Consider the following 25530-nt stretch of genomic DNA (forward strand, 5'->3'; position numbering starts at 1 on the left):
GAGTCAAATTGTTGGGGATACAAAGATTAAAACTTGGTGTTGCCTACATTTTCCAAGCCGCCTACCCTCAGACAAAACAGCAGTGACTGGAATATCAAGAAATGTTCTCTCTTCTGTGAGACAGCCACAAAGAATACTCAGGGCAGAGCAGGGTGGTGTAGGGCAGAAACAGTTAGAGGGCTTCAATAGCATGAACAATACAGCAAAGAAAAACAGAAAAAAAAACCTAATCCCAGATACACTAAACCCCAAAGACAGATATAGATCTTTAATTTAAAATCAAGTGAGTTTATTCATGGAGAAAACAGTAACAAAACACCCTTGGGACTTTTTTATTTCAACAATTAAAATTGCATTAAAAAGCCAACAGGGAGTTTGGAGACCGAAATGACATGTGGAGAAACTAAATTCCCTTTTCCTTGGGTTTACATACATTTATCTTTTAGGCAAGAGAGACAGTTGTGATTAATTTCTTTTCTGAGACAAGATTTTCCAGTTCCATTGTTTTCATGTGTAAAGGATTTTTCTGTGAGAGCCAGAGAAGATCAAAGAATTTGATGACTGAGGGAGTTAAGAAGATGAGACTAATAGCTGGTTCACGGAACCACAATTTTACCATAAATTACCAGATGCAGTGGAGGGAGGGGTACTGTATTTCCCATTAATAAAATCTGAGGTATTTAAAGACTCTGCAGACATGGAAATTCGCTTCTACCTTCCTCAAAGGAAATGGCAGAGGCTGAGAAGGCTGTCGTGGAAGAACATACCTCCTTGGACTGACTTCTCAACATTACAGCCAACATGTAACTAGGATCAGACCATGTCAAACACTTCTCTCAGCAAAGTGGCTAATGAGTTTACTTCTGCATGGGTTCCAAGGCAACAGTGTGATCATCAATGAGTTCTTCCCTGTCTCTGTTTTTGGCTTGTCTGGGTGCTGAAGTCCATGGCAATACACAATAACATGGTCATTTATGGTAAGCAGGTGCCTGAGTAAAAGGATAGGATCTCCAAGTCTCAGCTGTCAGGGTTTATCCTGGCCCGTTTTACTTGGCTATTCTGGTCATCCAGATGGCAGAAACCTTCTGTACTGATGTCTCTTTTTTTATCCTCGATGGGTTCTAGAGGGAAATTCTGGTCTGTGGCCAGGACCTGTCGGACAGTCATGTTAACACGAGCAGTCTTCAAGTAGCTGGCACATACCTGCCAGTCCTCCATAGAACAGGGCTCTATCATTGAATCTGTGGGGAGGACAGCAGGGAGAGGTGCCTCTAGGCAGTGAGGCAGGCCTTCCCCGTCTGGATTTGGAAGGACACGAGGGACTGCGTGGTTCAACAGGCGGCTGAAACCCGACATTATCATGATGTCACCACTGTGCATAAACATGGCCGTGGGGGCCTCATCCCTTTGAAGACCGCCCAGGAGAAAGATGGCAGACTGTCCAAAGCTACAAAAAATAAGTAAAAACAACACGCAAGAGTAAGTTTTATTTATTAACTATGTTTAGTAACTATGTTACTGCCAACTGTGTTATTTTCTAATTTCAACTTGATATTTTGAAATATTGCTCCCAAATCCTCCTTTTAAAACTGTGCTAAGATCCTTCTCTTCTGGCTTGTGTCTATGACTGACCAACTCATGACCTTCTACCTATACTTATGACAGCCCACAGAACTGCTGCAAAATAAAATCTGATGCAGTTAAATAAGCAAATGAAGAACTTAGCTTTAACATTATCCATTTAAGTTTTATTGATGCTTTTTTTAAAAGATAGAGTCTTATTTCATCACCCAGGCTGGAGTGCAGTGGCGCGATCTCGGCTCACTGCAACCTCAGCCTCCTGGGTTCAAGTGATTCTTGTGCCTCAGCTTCTGGAGTAGCTGGGATTACAGGCGTGAGCCACCATGCCTAATTTCTGTATTTCAGTAGAGATGGGGTTTTACCATGTTGGCCAGGCTGGTCTCAAACTCCTGACCTCAAGTGATCCACTGGCCTCGGCCTCCCAAAGTACTGGGATTACAGGCGTCAGCCACCATGCCCAGCCTACTGATATGTCTTTGAGTCTTTCAATAAAATCATTTGAGTTCTTTACTATGTTTTTACCATTCTTCATTTTAAAGATAAGGCAATTAATAAAAGGCACTTTGCCGAGATACAGGTGCAAAACTTGGCACAAATTTAAACTTACTTTTAGGGAGACAAGGAGAATAAACCACTCAGGCTTTTGTGCTTTGCTCTATATTTTGCTCTTCTATTCCAAAGGTCACTCACTTTGCTTTTATGGCCTTCCACTTGTCTATTCCACAGAGCACTGACAATGCCTTTTATTATAAAAGGTAGGCTACGGCCAGGTGCAGTGGCTCACACCTGTAATCTCAGCACTTTGGGAGGCCAAAGTGGGTGGACTGCCTGAGTTCAGGAGTTCACGACCAGCCTGGGCAACACAGTGAAACTCCATCTCTACTAAAATACAAAAAAAAAAAAAAATTAGCTGGACATGGTGGTGTGCACCTGTAGTCCCAGCTATTCGGGAGGCTAAGGCAGGAGAATCGCTTGAACCCGGGAGGCGGAGGTTGCAGTGAGCCGAGACCACGCCATTGTACTCCGGCTTGGGTGGCAGAATGAGACTCCATCTCAAAAAAAAATAATAATAAAAAATAAAAATAAAACAAAAGGTAGGTTCCATGTGTCTTAAACAGAGAAAGTAACTATAATTTGTTAAAATTCCCAGAAGTGGAAGATTATAGTCCAGCCATTTTTTTTTTTTTTTTTTTTTGAGGCGGAGTCTCGCTCTCTCGCCCGGACTGGAGTGCAGTGACCGGATCTCAGCTCACTGCAAGCTCCGCCTCCCGGGTTTACGCCATTCTCCTGCCTCAGCCTCCCGAGTAGCTGGGACTACAGGCGCCCGCCACCTCGCCCGGCTAGTTTTTTTTGTATTTTTAGTAGAGACGGGGTTTCACTGTGTTAGCCAGGATGGTCTCGATCTCCTGACCTCGTGATCCGCCCGTCTCGGCCTCCCAAAGTGCTGGGATTACAGGCTTGAGCCACCGCGCCCGGCCAGTCCAGCCATTTTTTAAAAAGTTAAATATCTGTATTTATTTTAGAGTAAAATGCCTTAGAAAAAAGAATTAAATGATAAAAAGTAATCCCAAATCCCTGGAACTAACTCACCTGAATGACAGCAAGGGTTTGGAGTGATCTAGCTCAGATCTGTCTACGTGGATTCCCAGTGTGGAGTCCAGGCGATAGTAATTCAGGATCCCTGCTTCGGCTCGGAAACCCTGAAATCCACAGGCAGCGGCTACTTGCTCTGAGAGGAAAGCCAGGTCAGAAGGGAAAGGTGTGTAATGATCTGCTGAGTATTTCTTTGGTAAATGTAGAGAGAATAAGAAAAATAAACAATGATCTCAGGAATATAGGAAACTGTGGCATAAGATTAATTACCACTTTAATCTTACTTATAAAGTCACATTAACATATTAACACAGCATTATCTGTCCATCCTTTTTTTTTTTTTTTTTTTTAAATACAGGGTCTCATTCTGTTGCCCAGGCTAAAGTCCAGTGGTGTGATCATGGCTCACTGTAGCCTAGACCTCCTGGGCTCAGTGATCCTCCTATCTCAGTCTCCCAAGTAGGTAGGAGCACAGGTGTGTGCCACCATGCCTGGCTAATTTTTTTTTTTTGGCAGAGGCGGGGTCTCCCTATGTTGCCTAGACTGGTCTCAAATGATCCTCCTGCCTCAGTCTCCCAAAGCATTGTGATTACAGACATGAGCAAAGCATGTGATTACAGACCATGCCCGGTCTATCCATCCATTCTTGAGGTATCCAATGATCTAATAATGAATCATTCAAAAACCCAAGCACCTGTTATATAACAGGCACTGTGCTATATATGGTATTGAGTCTACACATGAAGCAATTATTCCACCACCCTCTAGTTAGTATAGTATACTCTATCTGTAAATGAGATAGTTCTGTTAGGGTAAAAAGGCAACTCAAAATGTCACTGCCAAGAGGTGCCCAAGGAAACACAATGTCTAAATATAATGTAGTATCCTGGTAAGATGCTGGATATTGGAAAATTAGATATAAGAACAAAGATATTAGCTAAAAAATAAGGAAATCTAAATGAAGTACAAATGCTGCTATTACAGTAATGTATTACTATTGGTTAACTATTTGAGACAAAGGTAAAATCTAAAACTATCCTAAACTAAAAAGTTAATTTATAAAAAGGCAACTCAAATACTATAGCCAGTTCGGTTTTGGATCTCTCAGCTTGCAACATGGCTTAGTGGCGGTTTGACTGGTCAATCTGATGGGATGACATGCTTAAAACATCGGAACTAACTCTCATTTATAGCATGGTCAAGGCAGGCCTTTAAATTGGAAGTAATTTCCTGAACTTACTTCCCTAACTGTCTCTGTTTTTACACCTAAGGATCACAAATATATTTTTCCACTTAAAAAAATGTATCAAAGGCCGTAATACTTTTTTTTTTTTTTTTGAGACTGAGTCTTGTTCTGTCGCCCAGGCTGGAGTGCAGTGGTACGACCTTGGCTCACTGCAACCTCCGCCTCCCAGGTTCGAGTGATTCTCCTGCCTCAGCCTCCTGAGCAGCTGGGATTACAGGCGCCCGCCACCATGCCTGGCTTATTTTTATATTTTTAGTAGAGACAGGGTTTCACGATGTTGGCCAGGGTGGTCTTGAACTTCTGGCCTCAAGTGATCCGCCTGCCTCGACCTCCCAAAGTGCTGGAGCACAGGTGTGAGCCATCATGCCTGGCCTGGCCATAATACTCTCTGTAACATCTTTCTGCACAAGTGACATGGCTGCAGTTATGATTAAGACTTACATTTACAGTTTCCTATATGGATGAATCTGAGGGCTATTTGGGCTACATGTACCTGACAGACTCTTCTTTTGTCTTGATGCTCCTCTGCTCTCACTTCTTTCTTTGCTAAATTAACCTCAAATCTGATCAGAAAATACACTTTTGCCTGATGTCTCTCCTAGAGTCTGGATGTATTGTAGCTGAAGCAGCAGAGTCACAGGTCTGGACAGAAAGTATTTACTTTGGCCAGAAGTGACTTTTTTTTTTTTTTTTTTTTTTTTTTTTTTTTTTTTGAGACGGAGTCTTGCTCTGCCACCAAGGCTGGAGTGCAGTGGCCGGCTCTCAGCTCACTGCAAGCTCCGCCTCCCGGGTTCACGCCATTCTCCTGTCTCAGCCTCCCGAGTAGCTGGGACTACAGGCGCCCGCCTCGTCGCCCGGCTAGTTTTTTGTATTTTTTAGTAGAGACGGGGTTTCACCGTGTTAGCCAGGATGGTCTCGATCTCCTGACCTCGTGATCCGCCCGCCTCGGCCTCCCAAAGTGCTGGGATTACAGGCTTGAGCCACCGCGCCCGGCCCAGAAGTGACTTTTAACTTCAGGTGTTAAGGAACGCCCGGCCCAGAAGTGACTTTTAACTTCAGGTGTTAAGGAACGCCCGGCCCAGAAGTGACTTTTAACTTCAGGTGTTAAGGAACGCCCGGCCCAGACGTGACTTTTAACTTCAGGTGTTAAGGAACGCCCGGCCCAGAAGTGACTTTTAACTTCAGGTGTTAAGGAACGCCCGGCCCAGAAGTGACTTTTAACTTCAGGTGTTAAGGAACGCCCGGCCCAGACGTGACTTTTAACTTCAGGTGTTAAGGAACGCCCGGCCCAGACGTGACTTTTAACTTCAGGTGTTAAGGAACGCCCGGCCCAGACGTGACTTTTAACTTCAGGTGTTAAGGAACGCCCGGCCCAGACGTGACTTTTAACTTCAGGTGTTAAGGAACGCCCGGCCCAGACGTGACTTTTAACTTCAGGTGTTAAGGAACGCCCGGCCCAGACGTGACTTTTAACTTCAGGTGTTAAGGAACGCCCGGCCCAGACGTGACTTTTAACTTCAGGTGTTAAGGAACGCCCGGCCCAGACGTGACTTTTAACTTCAGGTGTTAAGGAACGCCCGGCCCAGACGTGACTTTTAACTTCAGGTGTTAAGGAACGCCCGGCCCAGACGTGACTTTTAACTTCAGGTGTTAAGGAACGCCCGGCCCAGACGTGACTTTTAACTTCAGGTGTTAAGGAACGCCCGGCCCAGACGTGACTTTTAACTTCAGGTGTTAAGGAACGCCCGGCCCAGACGTGACTTTTAACTTCAGGTGTTAAGGAACGCCCGGCCCAGACGTGACTTTTAACTTCAGGTGTTAAGGAACGCCCGGCCCAGACGTGACTTTTAACTTCAGGTGTTAAGGAACGCCCGGCCCAGACGTGACTTTTAACTTCAGGTGTTAAGGAACGCCCGGCCCAGACGTGACTTTTAACTTCAGGTGTTAAGGAACGCCCGGCCCAGACGTGACTTTTAACTTCAGGTGTTAAGGAACGCCCGGCCCAGACGTGACTTTTAACTTCAGGTGTTAAGGAACGCCCGGCCCAGACGTGACTTTTAACTTCAGGTGTTAAGGAACGCCCGGCCCAGACGTGACTTTTAACTTCAGGTGTTAAGGAACGCCCGGCCCAGACGTGACTTTTAACTTCAGGTGTTAAGGAACGCCCGGCCCAGACGTGACTTTTAACTTCAGGTGTTAAGGAACGCCCGGCCCAGACGTGACTTTTAACTTCAGGTGTTAAGGAACGCCCGGCCCAGACGTGACTTTTAACTTCAGGTGTTAAGGAACGCCCGGCCCAGACGTGACTTTTAACTTCAGGTGTTAAGGAACGCCCGGCCCAGACGTGACTTTTAACTTCAGGTGTTAAGGAACGCCCGGCCCAGACGTGACTTTTAACTTCAGGTGTTAAGGAACGCCCGGCCCAGACGTGACTTTTAACTTCAGGTGTTAAGGAACGCCCGGCCCAGACGTGACTTTTAACTTCAGGTGTTAAGGAACGCCCGGCCCAGACGTGACTTTTAACTTCAGGTGTTAAGGAACGCCCGGCCCAGACGTGACTTTTAACTTCAGGTGTTAAGGAACGCCCGGCCCAGACGTGACTTTTAACTTCAGGTGTTAAGGAACGCCCGGCCCAGACGTGACTTTTAACTTCAGGTGTTAAGGAACGCCCGGCCCAGAAGTGACTTTTAACTTCAGGTGTTAAGGAACGCCCGGCCCAGAAGTGACTTTTAACTTCAGGTGTTAAGGAACGCCCGGCCCAGAAGTGACTTTTAACTTCAGGTGTTAAGGAACGCCCGGCCCAGAAGTGACTTTTAACTTCAGGTGTTAAGGAACGCCCGGCCCAGAAGTGACTTTTAACTTCAGGTGTTAAGGAACGCCCGGCCCAGAAGTGACTTTTAACTTCAGGTGTTAAGGAACGCCCGGCCCAGAAGTGACTTTTAACTTCAGGTGTTAAGGAACGCCCGGCCCAGAAGTGACTTTTAACTTCAGGTGTTAAGGAACGCCCGGCCCAGAAGTGACTTTTAACTTCAGGTGTTAAGGAACGCCCGGCCCAGAAGTGACTTTTAACTTCAGGTGTTAAGGAACGCCCGGCCCAGAAGTGACTTTTAACTTCAGGTGTTAAGGAACGCCCGGCCCAGACGTGACTTTTAACTTCAGGTGTTAAGGAACGCCCGGCCCAGACGTGACTTTTAACTTCAGGTGTTAAGGAACGCCCGGCCCAGACGTGACTTTTAACTTCAGGTGTTAAGGAACGCCCGGCCCAGACGTGACTTTTAACTTCAGGTGTTAAGGAACGCCCGGCCCAGACGTGACTTTTAACTTCAGGTGTTAAGGAACGCCCGGCCCAGACGTGACTTTTAACTTCAGGTGTTAAGGAACGCCCGGCCCAGACGTGACTTTTAACTTCAGGTGTTAAGGAACGCCCGGCCCAGACGTGACTTTTAACTTCAGGTGTTAAGGAACGCCCGGCCCAGACGTGACTTTTAACTTCAGGTGTTAAGGAACGCCCGGCCCAGACGTGACTTTTAACTTCAGGTGTTAAGGAACGCCCGGCCCAGACGTGACTTTTAACTTCAGGTGTTAAGGAACGCCCGGCCCAGACGTGACTTTTAACTTCAGGTGTTAAGGAACGCCCGGCCCAGACGTGACTTTTAACTTCAGGTGTTAAGGAACGCCCGGCCCAGACGTGACTTTTAACTTCAGGTGTTAAGGAACGCCCGGCCCAGACGTGACTTTTAACTTCAGGTGTTAAGGAACGCCCGGCCCAGAAGTGACTTTTAACTTCAGGTGTTAAGGAACGCCCGGCCCAGAAGTGACTTTTAACTTCAGGTGTTAAGGAACGCCCGGCCCAGAGTGACTTTTAACTTCAGGTGTTAAGGAACGCCCGGCCCAGAGTGACTTTTAACTTCAGGTGTTAAGGAACGCCCGGCCCAGAGTGACTTTTAACTTCAGGTGTTAAGGAACGCCCGGCCCAGAGTGACTTTTAACTTCAGGTGTTAAGGAACGCCCGGCCCAGAGTGACTTTTAACTTCAGGTGTTAAGGAACGCCCGGCCCAGAGTGACTTTTAACTTCAGGTGTTAAGGAACGCCCGGCCCAGACGTGACTTTTAACTTCAGGTGTTAAGGAACGCCCGGCCCAGACGTGACTTTTAACTTCAGGTGTTAAGGAACGCCCGGCCCAGACGTGACTTTTAACTTCAGGTGTTAAGGAACGCCCGGCCCAGACGTGACTTTTAACTTCAGGTGTTAAGGAACGCCCGGCCCAGACGTGACTTTTAACTTCAGGTGTTAAGGAACGCCCGGCCCAGACGTGACTTTTAACTTCAGGTGTTAAGGAACGCCCGGCCCAGACGTGACTTTTAACTTCAGGTGTTAAGGAACGCCCGGCCCAGACGTGACTTTTAACTTCAGGTGTTAAGGAACGCCCGGCCCAGACGTGACTTTTAACTTCAGGTGTTAAGGAACGCCCGGCCCAGACGTGACTTTTAACTTCAGGTGTTAAGGAACGCCCGGCCCAGACGTGACTTTTAACTTCAGGTGTTAAGGAACGCCCGGCCCAGACGTGACTTTTAACTTCAGGTGTTAAGGAACGCCCGGCCCAGACGTGACTTTTAACTTCAGGTGTTAAGGAACGCCCGGCCCAGACGTGACTTTTAACTTCAGGTGTTAAGGAACGCCCGGCCCAGACGTGACTTTTAACTTCAGGTGTTAAGGAACGCCCGGCCCAGACGTGACTTTTAACTTCAGGTGTTAAGGAACGCCCGGCCCAGACGTGACTTTTAACTTCAGGTGTTAAGGAACGCCCGGCCCAGACGTGACTTTTAACTTCAGGTGTTAAGGAACGCCCGGCCCAGACGTGACTTTTAACTTCAGGTGTTAAGGAACGCCCGGCCCAGACGTGACTTTTAACTTCAGGTGTTAAGGAACGCCCGGCCCAGACGTGACTTTTAACTTCAGGTGTTAAGGAACGCCCGGCCCAGACGTGACTTTTAACTTCAGGTGTTAAGGAACGCCCGGCCCAGACGTGACTTTTAACTTCAGGTGTTAAGGAACGCCCGGCCCAGACGTGACTTTTAACTTCAGGTGTTAAGGAACGCCCGGCCCAGACGTGACTTTTAACTTCAGGTGTTAAGGAACGCCCGGCCCAGACGTGACTTTTAACTTCAGGTGTTAAGGAACGCCCGGCCCAGACGTGACTTTTAACTTCAGGTGTTAAGGAACGCCCGGCCCAGACGTGACTTTTAACTTCAGGTGTTAAGGAACGCCCGGCCCAGACGTGACTTTTAACTTCAGGTGATTAAGGAACGCGGCCCAGACTTGACTTTTAACTTACGTTTAAGGAACGCCCGCCAGACGTGACTTTTAACTTCAGGTGCTTAAGGAACGCCCGGCCCAGACGTGACTTTTAACTTCAGGTGTTAAGGAACGCCCGGCCCAGACGTGACTTTTAACTTCAGGTGTAAGGAACGCCCGGCCCAGACGTGACTTTTTAACTTCAGTGTTAAGGACACGCCCGGCCCAGACGTGACTTTTAACTTCAGGTGTTAAGGAACGCCCGGCCCAGACGTGACTTTTAACTTCAGGTGTTAAGGAACGCCCGGCCCAGACGTGACTTTTAACTTCAGGTGTTAAGGAACGCCCGGCCCAGACGTGACTTTTAACTTCAGGTGTTAAGGAACGCCCGGCCCAGACGTGACTTTTAACTTCAGGTGTTAAGGAAGACTGTCGATGAATGGCCTTGTCTCTTCAGTGGAACTTTTCCGTTTTTTATTTTTTCTCCTTTCACTGAACTGCAAATTAGAAGAGTTCCTATTTAATTTCTCAAAATTCCAACTGTGGTTAGAGAACTTTAAGTTTTCCTCTATCATTTTAAGCTTTAGTCCTTCAGATAATCAACCAGTCAAGGCTGTCATTCTAGCTGTAGATAGCCTCTGCTATAATGAAATAATCACCCTTTCGGGCTTTCAACCCTGTCAAAACTGTCTCTGCATTACTCACTACTTTTTCTTTTAAAATTCTCTTTCACTTTTCTCTGACTGCTCATTCAGTTTTTGGTAATTTTTACTCCCTATTTTTCTTAGTCAGTGAGGTTAACTTTGAGGTCTTTGGGAAAAACAATGTCAACAAAAATATTATCACCAAAAAAAAAAAAAAAAAAGCTAACATTTATTGTGATAATGCATTTAATGGCTTAGAATAGCCAGACACCATTGAGATCACTTTACAGGCTTTGACCACTTAATTTTCACAACTGCCTTATGAGGTAGGTACTATCATTACTGGAGGAAGGATTTAAACTCAGGCTGTCTAATCCAAAGAAAATCACACGGCATTTCCCCCAAACACAAATATCTAAGCTTCCTACTGAGTCTGTATCGCTGAAAATAAGAATTATATCACAAGTATTTATTTATTTATTTTTTTGAGACGGAGTCTTGCTCTGTCGCCCGGGCTGGAGTGCAGTGGCCGGATCTCAGCTCACTGCAAGCTCCGCCTCCCGGGTTTATGCCATTCTCCTGCCTCAGCCTCCGGAGTAGCTGGGACTACAGGCGCCCGCCACCTCACCCGGCTAGTTTTTTGTATTTCTTAGTAGAGACGGGGTTTCACCATGTTAGCCAGGATGGTCTCGATCTCCTGACCTCGTGATTCACCCGTCTCGGCCTCCCAAAGTGCTGTGATTATAGGCTTGAGCCACCGCGCCCGGCCCACAAATATTTTTAGAACAAATCTGTCATTATTTGGAGCAGTTAATGTATCTGTTAATAAGTTGGGTTGGCTGAAACTGTGGAGCTTTTAGAAAGTAACTGGTTACTGCGAGGCTGAGGTGTGAGGATCACCTGAGTCTGGGGAGGTCGAGGCTACAGTGACTGCGCCACTGCACTCCAGCCTAGGTGACAGTATAAGACCATTACAAAAAAAAAAAGACAGACAAAGAAAGTAACTGGTTAGTAGGCAAAGAAAATGGTCTATACCAGTATGTTTTATTCATTCAATCAGTATCTTCACTTGGTGGCAAATGTCTAATTGAGACAAGAGGCACTGCACTGCTAGTGACAAGGCATTTTCTAAAGCATAGATGATAGGAAAGAAGAAATCGCAGCTCAAGAAAACATGAAACTGTCAACTCTAGGAAATTCTTACCCACCTCCCTCCTTCCCAGACATTACAGGGCAGGCAAAGGTATCCATTTGTTTCCTTTTTTTTGGAGACAGGGTCTTGCTCTGTCACCTAGTTGGACTGCAGTGGTGTGACCCTGGCTCACTGCAACCTCTGCTTCCCAGGCTCCCCTCCCTCCCCAGTCTCCTGAGTAGCTGGAACCACAGGCATGTGTCACCACACTTGGCTAATTTTTCTATTTTTTGTAGAGATGAGGTTTCGCTATGTTGCCCCAGGCTGGTCTGGAACTCCTGAGCTCCAGCGATCTTCTCACCTCAGCCTCCCAAAGTGCTGGGATTACAGGCGTGAGCCACTGCGTGCGATCGGTATCTATATGTTGAAAGTTCTTTTGTGAGGTGATAAATTAGAACAATGGAAATACATGGAGCTTCTTTTACTCCACGCAGATATTACGTAGAAAAATAAATGCTCTTGAATGTGGCTTTTGTTGCAGAATAAAAATTAAAAAAAAAAAAAAAAAGGAAAAATATATGGTCAACAAACTCTCACCAATAATGGAAATAAAGATGGTGAGAACTGCTCTTGAAAACAGTTGTATATTCCTGGAACTTACTGTGAGAAAGCACTGGTGACTTCTGATATAATAAAATTCATTCCTCTTGAGATACTTATAGAGAGATTTTCTTTTTCTTTTTTGAGACAGAGTCTTGCTCTGTCGCCCAGGCTGGAGTGCAGTGGTGCGATCTTGGCTCATTGCAACCTCCACCTCCTGGGTCCAAGTAATCCTCCCACCTCAGCCTCTTAAGTAGCTGGGACTGTAGGTATGTGCCACCAGGCCCGGCAAACTTTTGTATTTTTTGCAGAGACAGGGTTGTGCCACGTTGCCCAAGCTGGCAGCAAACTCCTGACCTTAAGTGATCCGCCCACCTCAGCTTCCCAAAGCGCTGGCATTACAGATGTGAGCCACGGCACCTGGCCCAGTTGAGACTTTTTTTAAGGAAATAAAAGAAAGGGATCCTCCCACAAATGTATAATCTTGATATCTTAAGCATGGCCAGGAAGAAATACAACTATGTGGGCTAAAGAAGCCTATAAACAGAAAACAAAAGAATTAAGAAAACCTGAATACCTTACTGTCCCAGTTATAATGGTAGCCTAGGGTCACCCAACGCAGTTTCTCCAGTAAACTTCGGGGTCTCCGTTTGGTCACTTCTTTATACCTGCAAAGATTGGTGACAAAAGAGCATTTATTCATGTAAAATTGCAGCAATAGCCGTTTGTATGGACTCTGGAGTTAAATTTAGTATTACATGATATAAGCTGTTAGCCAAGACTCAGTAGGAGAATTTATAAGAGATAAATGAGTAGACCACAAATACATTAACAGAGAAAAACATGTTAGCACTTCTAATTTATACTCCTTCGTTCCAAATCCGCTGCTGAATGGGGTCAACTTTAAATCACAAGCCTCCAGCATCTCGGTAACGATAAATTAAGAATGACAATGACAATAGAAATGTCTTTACCAGTCCATGGGAAATGGCACCAAGAGCACTATGGGCAACCAAAAATATGACTTACGGAACGTTTTCAGTTTGGTTTCCTAAAAGTAGGGTATGGTTAATCACAATGATTTCTATGTTTCTATAATGATGGTGGCTTCCCAGAATTGCAGGTTGGGAAAAAAAAGTTTAGCAAAATATAGTGTATAGTATAATAAAAAATAACTGGTTTAACATGACTTCTTTAACTCTGTATAACATAGCTTAGATAACCGAGGCTTAGCTAACAATTAAGGCAACACTGTAACTGATTGGGTTTCTGACATACCCTTGTTCAAACCACAGTAGGTTTCTGTAAAAATGAGAGGTGCTCCTTCTGCAATTACATCTTGTCTGATCGAATCTATGTGATTAACTACTCTTTTTTTTTTCTTTCTTTTGTTTTTTTTTTTAGAGACGGAATTTCACTCTTGTTGCCCAGGTTGGATGGAGTGCAATGGTGCGATCTTGGCTCACCACAACCTCTGCCTCCCAGGTTCAGGCAATTCTCCTGCCTCAGCCTCCTGAGTAGCTGGGATTACAGGCATGCACCACCACACCCGGCTAATTTTGTATTTTTAGTAGAGACGGGGTTTCTCCATGTGAGGCTGGTCTCAAACTCCTGACCTCAGGTGATCCGCCTGCCTTGGCCTCCCAAAGTGCTGGGATTACAGGCGTGAGCCACTGTGCCCGGCCCACTACTCTCTTTCTAAGGAGGAAGCTTGTTTGGCTCACCTCCAAATACCTAAAAATATGAGAATGGTAGGTCTAATGATTTAATTTTTCTCTATGTTATTTACATCATTGATCAATCAAAATTTTTTTTTGTCCAAAACCTATGGCTGTTTAGAAAAGAAAAAATTCCTTAAAGGAATCCGATTGTGACAAGAAATGACAAATATAAGAATAGAAAGTCTAAGGAGAAATTAGAGGGAAACTGAACGCAGTATAAAGTCTAGTACTAAAGTAAATAGCAGACTTTAAGGGGCACGAGAATTAAGAAAAAGGAGAACTCAAAGTCAGCTGTCGAATCAGTTGGAGCTTCTTGGCAGAGTTGGGAGTTGAGCACGGCACTGAACAATGGGCAGCATTTAAGTAGGGAGTGATGCAGTAGGCAATATGGGCACACAGCACAAGCAAAAGCAAAGGATTTATTGAGGCCCACACTGTTAAGTGGCACTCATCTTGATGTTTGACAAAGAGTAATAGATGCTATCTGTCCTCACAGAGTTTACATTCTAAGGACATCACGACACATACATACATCAAGACCAGCAGATAAAAAGGAATGGACAAACACTGATTTATTTAGGACAGGTGTGCAGAAAAGAGACATAGCAGACTTGACTGATGGTCTGCTTACAAAGATGGTCCTTGGCAAGGTTCACACAATTCTCTGGAACCGTTAAGAGTGGCTTACTGCACCTAACCTGTGCAAACAATATGGCTCATGGTCAACACCTGCTTTGCTTCTGGGAGTTTGTGACTTTGGCATGTGTCAGGCAGAGACTGCCTACACGACACGCTCCTAGTAAAAACCTAGGCACTGAGCTTCTTTGGTAGACATTTCACAGATTTTGTTACAATCCATTGTCATATCCTGTGTGACTTCCTTGGGAGAGGACTTTTGGATGCATGCACCTGGCTTTTCCTGGACTTTGCTCCAGGCCCCTTTCCCTTTGCTGATCTTGCTTTGCATGCTTTCACTGTGATCAGTCTCATCTGTGAGTATGACCATATGCTGAGTCCTGTGAGTCCTCCTGACAAATAATCAGATTTGGGTATGGTTTCGGGGACCCCCTGACACAACAGGAGACAGACAACTAATAATTTAGGGAAAAATATAAGGCTTGGCCACTGACAGCAACTAGCTGATTTGAACAATTACAATATGGATAACAATCACACATTATTTGATATTTGTGCATAAAAACTGAAAAATGAAAAAATGTAATGTAGTTATTAACACAACTTGAGGTCTACCAATGTTTATTCAGCTAAAGGTACAAATCAAAGAACTCCCTGATGTTCTCCTCTAGAGAACATGTTCTATTTCAGTAGCCTGAGACAGAAAAATAAGTATGACTCATGTGGACTTTGTGGTTAATGGAAATATAGATGTAGTTCCAGAGTTACATAAGCACCCTACAGAGGTGATCCATTCTATTTCTCTTTCCAAGATATTACGTTGTAGCCAGTTCCTTATTTTAAGGTAATCTCTAGGATACAAGAAAATGATGTTGAAGAAAAGGATGATGATGATCATATGAATATTGAATCTATGTGTTTTTCAGGAAGTGGAAAAAGAGAGATGGTAGAAGTGGTAGAAAAAGATGAAAGAAGTTGGTCATCTGAGACTGGAATCCAGAACTCAAAAGAGATGGCACCCTGAGTATCTAAATGGCAAAGAGTCTTTTCAAAAATTTTATTTTTTGGAGACAGCTTCTTGCTTTGTTACCCAGGCTGGAGGGCAGTGGCATGATCTTGGCTCACTGCAACCTCCGCCTCCCAGATTGAAGTGATTCTCCTGTCTAAGCCACCTAAGTAGCTGTGATTACAGGCATGCACTACCACACCTAGCTAATTTTTGTATTTTTAGTAGAGACAGGGTTTCACCTCGTTGGCCAGACTCATCTCGAACTCCTGACCTCAGGTGATCCACCCGCCTCAGCCTCCCAAAGTGCTGGGATTACAGGCATGAGCCACTGCGCCTGGCCTATTTTTATTGTTTAATTAAAACAAAAAAGAAAAATATAGAGATGTGGTCTCACTATGTTGTCCAGGATGATCTTGAATTCCTTACCTCAAGCAATCCTTCTGCCCTGACCTCCCAGGGTGCCAAGTGAGCCACCACACCAAGCTGCAGTGTTTTTTTTTTTTTAAAAAAAAAAAAAACAGTCCAGGCGTATTTTATTTTAACATCTATTATGCCATGAATCCACAGAAAATAGGTTCCAGCAGCTCAGGCTCCTTCCCACTGGTTCTCACAAAGTGTGCTTCTCTGGGTGGAGCAGGCTGGCGCTTCAGTTGAACCCAGGTACCTTTCTCTTTGGCTTCTTTTTCTGATCATTTTCCTTCACGTGCTTCAGGAAGCTATCTCAGCTCTTACAGTGCTTAATGTGCTCAATACGCACATTAATTCTCTTGGCAAGAATCTTGCCCTCAACTTATTTGTTCACAACAATGCAAACAGCATGCTGGGGAACACTGTAGACTCTTCCAGTTTTGCCACGGCAACACTTGCGGACCATTTTTGAACAGTACCCATTCCCATTCCCTTAATGTCAACAATATCATCCTCCTTTCTTTTTTTTTTTTGAGATGGAGTCTTGCTCTGTTGCCTAGGCTGGAGTGCAGTGGTGCAATCTCAGCTCACCGCAGCCTCCACCTCCCAAGTTCCAGCGATTTTCCTGCTTCAGCCTCCCGAGTAGCTGGGATTACAGGTATGCACCATCACACCCAGCTAATTTTTGTATTTTTAGTAGAGACAGGGTTTCACCATGTTGCCCAGGCTGGTCTTGAACTCCTGACCTCAGGTGATCCAACCGCCTCAGCCTCCCTAAGTGCTGGGATTACAGGCATGAGCCACTGCATCCAGCCGACAATATCATCTTTCTTATATATATGCATATACATGGCCAAAGGAACAACTCTGTTTTTTAAAAGGCCTAAAAAACATCAATCAGGTACCTTTCATCTTTCCCTTTGTGTTTGTCATTTTGGCAAATGACTGGAAGATGCCAGTTCCAGCTGAAAGGCGCAGAGAGTCTTAAAGAGCTCTACAGAAAGCCTTTAACAGAACCTCTCTGTATCCCACTCAATTTTTGCCCATTGTTTTTCAAACTTTAATGTACATCAGAATCATCTAGAAGGCTTGTTGAAACTCACATGGCTGGGTCCAGGCCTACAAATTCTTATTCAGCAGGTCTGGGGTGGGGCCTAAGAGCTGCATTACTAATAAGTTCCCAAATGATACTTATGCTGCTGCCAGGAACTACACTTTGAAAAACACTATTCTAGCCCAAACTAAAAAACAAAACACAATACCTTCCATTTCTTTCTAGCTCAATAACAGATTGTTTTATTCTTTTTCTTTTTTTTTTTTGAGACGGAGTTTTGCTTTGGTTGCCCAAGCTGGAGTGCAATGGCGCGATCTCAGCTCACTGCAACCTCCGCCTCCCAGGTTCATGTGATTCTCCTGCCTCAGCCTCCCAAGGAGCTGAGAATACAGGCATGCACCACCTGTATTTTTAGTAGAGATGGGGTTTCACCATGTTGGCCAGGCTGGTTTTGAACTCTTGACCTCAGGTGATCCACCCACCTCGGCCTCCTAACAGTCATAGCTTGCTGCAGGTTCATGCAATCCTCCCCACCTCAGCCTACTGAGTAGCTAGAACTACAGGTGTATGCTACCATGCCCAGCTAATTTTTAATTTTTTTGTAGAGATGGGGTCTCTCTATGTTGCCCAGGCTGGTCTTGAACTTCCAGTTTCAATCAGTCCTTCGGCGTTGGCCTCCCAAAGTATCAGGATTACAGACATGAGCCACCGTGCCCAGTCTCATTTTATGAAGAATCCATATTATTGTATCAATGTCGGATTGATCTGAAACAATAAACCTAACAATAACGCAGCTTTGGAAATAATTCAAAAGGTGACAGTATTTTAGACATCTGATATGGCCGCAACAAACTGCTTTTCCACCAAAAGATTTAGTCTAATATTCAAGAACAGAGGATATATTATTATAATTAACACAGGTTTATGTTATTAACAATAAAAATTATCAAAATTATAGTGACAGCATGAACAGAATCATCCTGTAATACACCTTTTCTAATTTAGTTCCTTTTCTAAGAAGCCAAAATCGTATCTCTCACTGGGCGCAGTGGCTCACGCCTGTAATTCCAGCACTTTGGGAGGCTGAGATGGGCGGATCACTTAAGGTTAGGAGTTCAATACCAGCCTGGCCAACATGGTGACACCCTGTATCTACTAAAAAACCAAAAACTAGCCAGGCACGGTGGGGGGTGCCTGTAATCCCAGCTACTCAGGAAGCTGAGGTACGAGAATTGCTTGAACCCAGGAGGTTGCAGTGGGCCAAGATCATGCCACTGTACTCCGGCCTGGGTGACAGAGTGAGACTCCGTCTTAAAAAAAACAAAGGACTCCAACTGTGTGATTACAAGAAAGGCTTTGAGCTGGGCATGGTGGCTCACGCTTGTAACCCTAGCACTTTGGGATGCTGAGGTGGGTGAACTGCCTGAGCTCAGGAGTTGGAGACCAGCCTGGGCAACATGGTGAAACCTCATCTCTACTAAAAACACAAAAAATTAGCCAGGCATGGTGGTGCACGCCTGTAGTCCCAGCTACTTGGGAGGCTGAGGCAGCAGTCTGGGAGGAGAAAGTTGCAGTAGGCCAAGACTGTGCCACTGCACTACAGCCTGGGCGATAGAGTGAGACCCTGTCTAAGAAAAAAAAAAAAAGGCTTTTAGGTTTTTGAGTTATATTATGGAGGAGGACTGGTCCAAGGATGTAAAATAAGCCAGAGTTGAGTCTTACTTTGAAAAGCATTAAGTTCAGTCCTCATAACAAAAAGAAAAAAAGAATAGCTTAAAAACTTGCTTACTGCAAGAAAAATTGTCATCTTTGAGTGTCTATGCCATTTTGGGGAAAATGACATATATATTTTTGTAATGTATTAGACCCATGTAAGTGCATTAGACCCTCATTTTATATCCTCTTCTGAAAACTTGATTTCAATTCTTGCCTTTATATTTTCTGAAAGGAAAGTAGCAACAACTGTTAATATCTGCCTTCGATACGTGAGAGCAGGACTGGCCAGCACTAAGCATTTCTTGTCTTAGTACTATTTAGGGACCTCTCTGGTTAACCATGGGCCTCTTGGGTAATGAAAATTCCAAGATTTGTTCTTGAACACTGTGAACAGTAAGGCCAAAACCATTTAACATGCTTCCGGATCATTTTTAAGCATAAAATACTGAGAGAATCACTGAAGGGGGTGGATTGTTCTCTTTTTAAACCTGACTTGTCCAAAAGGAGGTCGAGAAGGATCAGTACCAATATAACTCTCACCGTGAAGAATGCAGGAAATATGTTGGCACCTAATACATCTTTATCCAATTATCCAAAAGAATGTTTTCAAGCAACCATGACCCTAATTATTGGGTCTCACTAAAAAAGAAACATGCTATGCTCCCTGCTGCCTTCTCCAGGCACTAGCAGAAGGATGATGGATGGGTGGGCTGGCCACCTTCTCCCCTGGTGAATGTGCTCATACAGCAGTTTGCTTGGTTTCTGTCACGGGTAAGCGCCTTATGTAAGTGTTGGCATTTTTCTTAGCAATTGTTTTTTCTTTTTTGAGATGGAGTCTCGTTTTGTCGCCAGGTTGGAGTGCAGTGTTTGTGATCTCGGCTCACTGCAACCTCCACCCCCTGGGTTCAAGTGATTCTCCTGCCTGGGCCTCTCTAGTAGCTGGGACTACAAGTGCGTGTCTCCACGCCCAGCTAATTTTTGTATTTTTAGTAGAGAAGGGGTTTCACCCTGTTGGCCAGGATGGTCTCAATTTCTTGACCTTGTGATCCACCTGCCTTGGCCTCCCAAAGTGCTAGGATTACAGGCGTAAGCCACTGTGCCCTGCCACCCCACTCTTTCAGTGTTTGAGTGCTTTCAGTTTTCTCTCCCTTCTCAACCTGACACTCCCAGTCACTCATTGCAAATGGGCATCCAATGCCACCATAACTGCTAACATCCTTTTGCTATCTTGCAAATATTCAGTCTTCTCTAACCATCTAAACTGTCTTATCTAACCATCTTCTGTTCCAAACCTTCACCATTTATCTCAAGTCCTTAGTTTTGTTCTTATTTCCTTCTACGTCAGTGAGAAAACAGAAGCCTGCTCAAATGATCCAGTGAACAATTTCAACTTTCCTCTCCCACACCACTAAACTTCTCTAAATTTTCACCTGATCCTTCCTCCTGGTTACAGAAGTGGTCCTACTTCTTTCTTCCAAAGCTAATTCGCTACCTATACTATATCCTATTTCCCTGACACAGCCTCTGAGGCCTTTCTCCATTAATAGAATGTTTCTTCTCATACTTTCAAGTCCTCTTCTGAACTTGTTTTTTCCCTCTTGGCCTTCAAACATGTTTAATACTCCTACATACTTAAGAACAAACAACAAAAACATTTTCTCTGCCGTTTATGCAAGCTACCTTGCTTATACCTCACCTCCTTCTACCCCTTACCCATCTTTCCTTCCCTTTATAATTAAACTTTTAAATAATTCAACATTTGCCTTCCTCACTCTCTCCCCTCACCATAATCTGACTCTTGTTTATATCACTACTGAATCTAGTTTTTCAGTTTTCATTACACCAATTAACTGTCAAATCCTATACCTATTTGACATGGCTGGCTCTTCTCTTCTTGAAACATTTTCCTGTCTTAGCCTCTAACAGCATTTCTTCTGTTTTTCCTCATATCCTTCTGGCTGCTTGGTGTCTTTTCCTGCTCTATTTTCTTCACCCTGTGCTGATGCTTCCTGGGGCCAATAGCCTTCTTTTCTATAGATGAGAAAGAAAAGTGAAAAGAAAGGAAGAAAGAAAATCACATCTATTTTCAGCGCTTCACTATGGCCTTCATGTGTAACTCCCTCATCTCAACTCTTTCTCTCCGCATCCCTCTCACCCTTACATTACTCCTAAGCTCAGTTCTGTATTTCCAAAATCATGCTGGACATCTCCACCTGGATACCCTATAGGCATTTCAAAAACAGTATTGCCCCAACTACACGAAGGATAGTCTCTGCTCATTCTTCTCTTCTTTCAATACTTATTTCCATTACAAGCCTTAGTATTACCCTCATTGCCATGTAGAAATCTGTAGATAATTTTTAACTTTTTCTTTTCTCTCACTTTTTATAATTGCTTGGTAACTAAGCTCTGTAGACAACATCTTTTTGAGGCCTTTACCATCCTATGTATGGATTCAACTCAATTCTTTTTTTTTTTCCTTTTTGAGACAGAGTCTTGCCCTGTCGCCAGAATGGAGTGCAGTGGCGTAATCTCAGTTCATTGCAACCTCTGCCTCCCAGGTTCAAGGGATTCTCCTGCCTCAGCCTCCTGAGTAGCTAGGACTACAGGTGCATGCCGCCATGTCTGGATAATTTTTTGTAGTTTTAGTAGAGACAGAGTTTCACCATGTTGGCCAGGATGGTCTTGATCTCTTGACCTCGTGATTCGTCCACCTCAGCCTTCCAGAGTGCTGGGATTACAGGTGTGAGCCACAGCACCCAGCCTAATTCTTTTTTTTTTTTTTTTTTTGGAGACGGAGTCTCATTCTGTCGCCCAGGCTGGAGTGCAGCGGTGCGATCTTGGCTCACTGCAACCTCCACCTGCCGGGTTCGAGCGATTCTCTCACCTCAGCTTCCCTAGTAGCTGGGACTACAGGTGCCTGCCACCATGCCTGGCTATTTTTTGTATTTTTAGTAGAGATGGGGTTTCACCACGTTGGCCAGGCTGGTCTTGAACTCCCGACCTCAGGTGATCCCCCCCCCCGCCTCGACCTCCCAAAGTGCTGGAATTATAGGCGTGAACCACCGTGCCTGGCCTAAATTCTTTTTACTTTATTTTATTTTATTTTTTTATTTTTATTTTTTTGGAGACGGAGTCTCGCTCTGTCACCCGGGCTGGAGTGCAGTGGCCGGATCTCAGCTCACTGCAAGCTCTGCCTCCCGGATTTACGCCATTCTCCTGCCTCAGCCTCCTGAGTAGCTGGGACTACAGGCGCCCGCCACCTTGCCCGGCTACTTTTTGTATTTTTTAGTAGAGATGGGGTTTCACCTTGTTAGCCACGATGGTCCCATCTCCTGACTTCGTGATCCGCCCGTCTCGGCCTCCCAAAGTGCTGGGATTACAGGCTTGAGCCACCGCGCCCGGCCTGGCCTAAATTCTTAATTGTGCTTTTTGCAACCACTGTATTTTCTTTTTTTTTTTTTTTTTTTTTTTTTTTTTTTTTTTTTTTTTTTTTTTTTTTTTTTTTTTTTTGAGATGGAGTCTTGCTCTGCCGCCCAGGCTGGAGTGCAGTGGCCGGCTCTCAGCTCACTGCAAGCTCCGCCTCCCGGGTTCACGCCATTCTCCTGTCTCAGCCTCCCGAGTAGCTGGGACTACAGGCGCCCGCCTCGTCGCCCGGCTAGTTTTTTGTATTTTTTAGTAGAGACGGGGTTTCACCGTGTTAGCCAGGATGGTCTCGATCTCCTGACCTCGTGATCCGCCCGTCTCGGCCTCCCAAAGTGCTGGGATTACAGGCTTGAGCCACCGCGCCCGGCCGCAACCACTGTATTTTCAGTCCATTTCCTCCACTACCACAGAGTTATTTTTCTGAAGTGAATAATCTGTTATTAATCCTGATAAATACCCACTGTTAATAGGACAAAGTCCACACTCTTATATGGCATGCAGAGCCATTTATATTCTGGCTCTAACTAACCTTTCTAGTCTCATCTCCAAGCATTTCCCACAAGGTATGCTATTCTCCCTGTTTTTCATGGCCGTACCTCTGACTACACAGTTTTTTCTACTGAAATGCTCTACTCCACTCTCAGCTTAGCAGATTTTTCCAATTTGTTTTTTCATACACAGTGTACACTCACTTCTTCTGGGAAGCCTTTCTCCTAGCCAATTCCTATATTGTTCCCCCAAAGCACCCTGCAACTTCTATTCAAGTATACATGCTTTGGTATTGTAAATTCCTTATTTAAGTACCTGGGTTCCTCCTTTAACAGTCCCTCCCTCACTGGCTTTTATTCTTCTTCATAGCTATCCTAGCATCACATATTTTCTAAGACACAAATGTACATTATTTAATGAATCAGTGAAAATAAGAAAACTATATAGTCTTTAAATGATCCTTCTCAAATTTAGCATTGTTCTTATTAGACTAATAAAGAGGGAACATGAATTTAATTGAAATAATATTTACTGAGCACCTTCTAATATATACAAAGAACTGTGGTAAGAATCAAGGCTACAAAATTTTCAAGATGGGAGAGGAAGGCAATGCAAGGAGATAGGGATAGATGACTTAATTCACTAGAATAAATGCTATACTAGCATTATCAACAGTCTTAAAGAAGTAGAAAGAGGAGAGGATTAATTCTGCTTCCACAATGAGGTTATCAGTGGGAAAAAACCTGTCACACACATAAAAATAGATAATTTCATAAGCTAATTTACAGAACAAATAAAGCTAAGTTGTTATTTGGCAACTATGTTGCACTGAATTAAAAAAAAAAATCAAGCAAAATAATTTAGAAAACAAAAAGTAAGACAGGAAATTGTAGTTCCAGCTATTCAGGAGGCTGAGGTGGGAGAACTGCTTGAGCCCAGAAGTTCAAGGCAGCCTGGGCAACATAGCAAGACGCCATCTCTAAAAAAAGTAGCAATAAACAAACAAACAAACCAAAGCAAGAGGATAAAGAATGATGGGAAGTAGGAGATTCTTGTTGACTGAATGATAAGGGAAGACTTTCTTCTAAGATGATAGTAGAACAAAGACTTAAAGGAAGCAAGACACCGTTGATCTAAAGGAAGAGCTTACTAGGTAGAACAGCCTGTACAAAAAAAAAATCTGAGCATGCCTAATGTGTTTAAGGGTAGCACTGGAGGTCAACGTGGTGGAAAAGAACAAATGAAAAGGAAATGAGGTAGGAATGGTAGGAAATGAGAGTAGAGAGGTAGCTGGGGGCCAGGTCTTCTTGGCCTTACAGCCATGGTTAAGAATTCCGGATTTTTTCTAAATGTGATGATGTTATGTAACAAAGAATTTGACTGGTCTTTGTCCCTGGCTCCTGCTAGGGAGATTCTAAACCCTTGAAATTTCCTGAGTGATAAAAGTGTCACTGTTAATTAAGGTGGGCCCTTGGAACCACACTTGAGTTTGTGCTAAGAAGGGAGGCTGGTTAGGCTACTGCAGCGCTCTAGGTAAGAGATGATGGCAGCTTAGACCAAGGCAATTGTGATGGAGATGGTGAGAAATGACTGAATTTATTCTGGCTTTGAAGTCTGGGATATATACTAGAGGGTTGCATTTAAAGTTTTTTTAATCCTTGCACAGTGGCTGCATTCTACGTCTGGGATATGTCATATTAGATTTATGTCACGTTAGATTTATCTGGTCTCCTGCTGATGAACTCTTAGGCTGTTTCACATTTTTTTTTTCTGTTATAAACAATGTCACAATGAAGATGTTTACACATAACTTTTTTTTTTTTGAGACGGAGTTTCATTCTTGTTGCCCAGGCTGGAGGGCAATGGTGTGATCTTGGCTCACCACAACCTCCGCCTCCCAGGTTCAAGCGATTCTCTGGCCTCAGCCTACTGAGTAGCTGGGATTATAGGCATGTGCCACCATGCCCAGCTAATTTTGTAGTTTTAGTAGAGCTGGGGTTTCACCATGTTGGTCAGGCTGGTCTCGAACTCCTGACCTCAGGTGATCTGCCCGACCCGGCCTCCCAAAGTGCTGGGATTACAGGCATGAGCCACCGTGCCCAGCCTGCACGTAACTCTTGTACACTTGTACAACAATCTCTAGCTACACTATTCTCTTTGAAAAAACCATAGAATTGAGGTACTCTAATTTTTTGAACAGTTCTTAAGTTCAAGTATTTTTTTAAATAATTTTTGCTTTTGCTTAAGTTCAAGTATTTCTTCTTCATTTCCTATTTAAAGTTTTTTCGGCCGGGCGTGGTGGCTCAAGCCTGTAATCCCAGCACTTTGGGAGGCCGAGACGGGCGGATCACGAGGTCAGGAGATCGAGACAATCCAGGATAACACGGTGAAACCCCGTCTCTACTAAAAAATACAAAAAACTAGCCGGGCGAGGTGGTGGGCGCCTGTAGTCCCAGCTACTCAGGAGGCTGAGGCAGGAGAATGGCGTAAACCCAGGAGGCGGAGCTTGTAGTGAGCTGAGATCTGGCCACTGCACTCCAGCCTGGGCCACAGAGCAAGACTCCGTCTCAAAAAAAAAAAATAAAATAAATAAAATAAAGTTTTTTCTTCCCTGACCACAGAATTCTTGAAAATTAAAACCAAAAGGATTTTAGAGGTCCTTTACTTCAGTGGTTCTCAATGTCAGAGGATGTTATGAAACCTAATCAAAATCTCCAGGGGATCTCTTTTGAATAACAGACTCTCTACCGTTCTGAGAGACTGGCAAAGTTGGGAGAGCTGCCATGCACTGTCCACATGACCCTGACTGCCCATGATTCAATTACCTTGAATGGCTTATCCAGTCCAATACCTTCATTTCTCACATGAGGAAACTGAAGCACGTATCACATAGTGACACAATGAAAACTTGGCCTTAATCGATTTTCAATACTGCCAGTACAATGTCTGAGCATATCAATTTCTTCCAACCCTTGACAAC

General features: G+C 44.4%; 1 protein-coding gene across 1 annotated transcript in view; it reads right to left on the minus strand.

The window, feature by feature from the left end:
* Positions 1-267: 267 nt before the first annotated feature.
* ALKBH1 (alkB homolog 1, histone H2A dioxygenase) overlaps positions 268-25530 on the minus strand; it is a 41537-nt gene continuing 16274 nt past the window's right edge. Inside the window, exons 4-6 of the mRNA XM_010382726.2 lie at positions 12669-12759; positions 3172-3365; positions 268-1447 (exon numbers count right to left, since the gene is read on the minus strand). Of these exons, the coding sequence (XP_010381028.2) occupies positions 1018-1447; positions 3172-3365; positions 12669-12759 (715 nt within the window). The 3' untranslated portion in view covers positions 268-1017. The remainder of the gene's footprint in view (positions 1448-3171; positions 3366-12668; positions 12760-25530) is intronic.

Source organism: Rhinopithecus roxellana, chromosome 5, assembly GCF_007565055.1.
Source record: "Rhinopithecus roxellana isolate Shanxi Qingling chromosome 5, ASM756505v1, whole genome shotgun sequence".
In the NCBI taxonomy this organism is placed as follows: Eukaryota; Metazoa; Chordata; class Mammalia; order Primates; family Cercopithecidae; genus Rhinopithecus; species Rhinopithecus roxellana.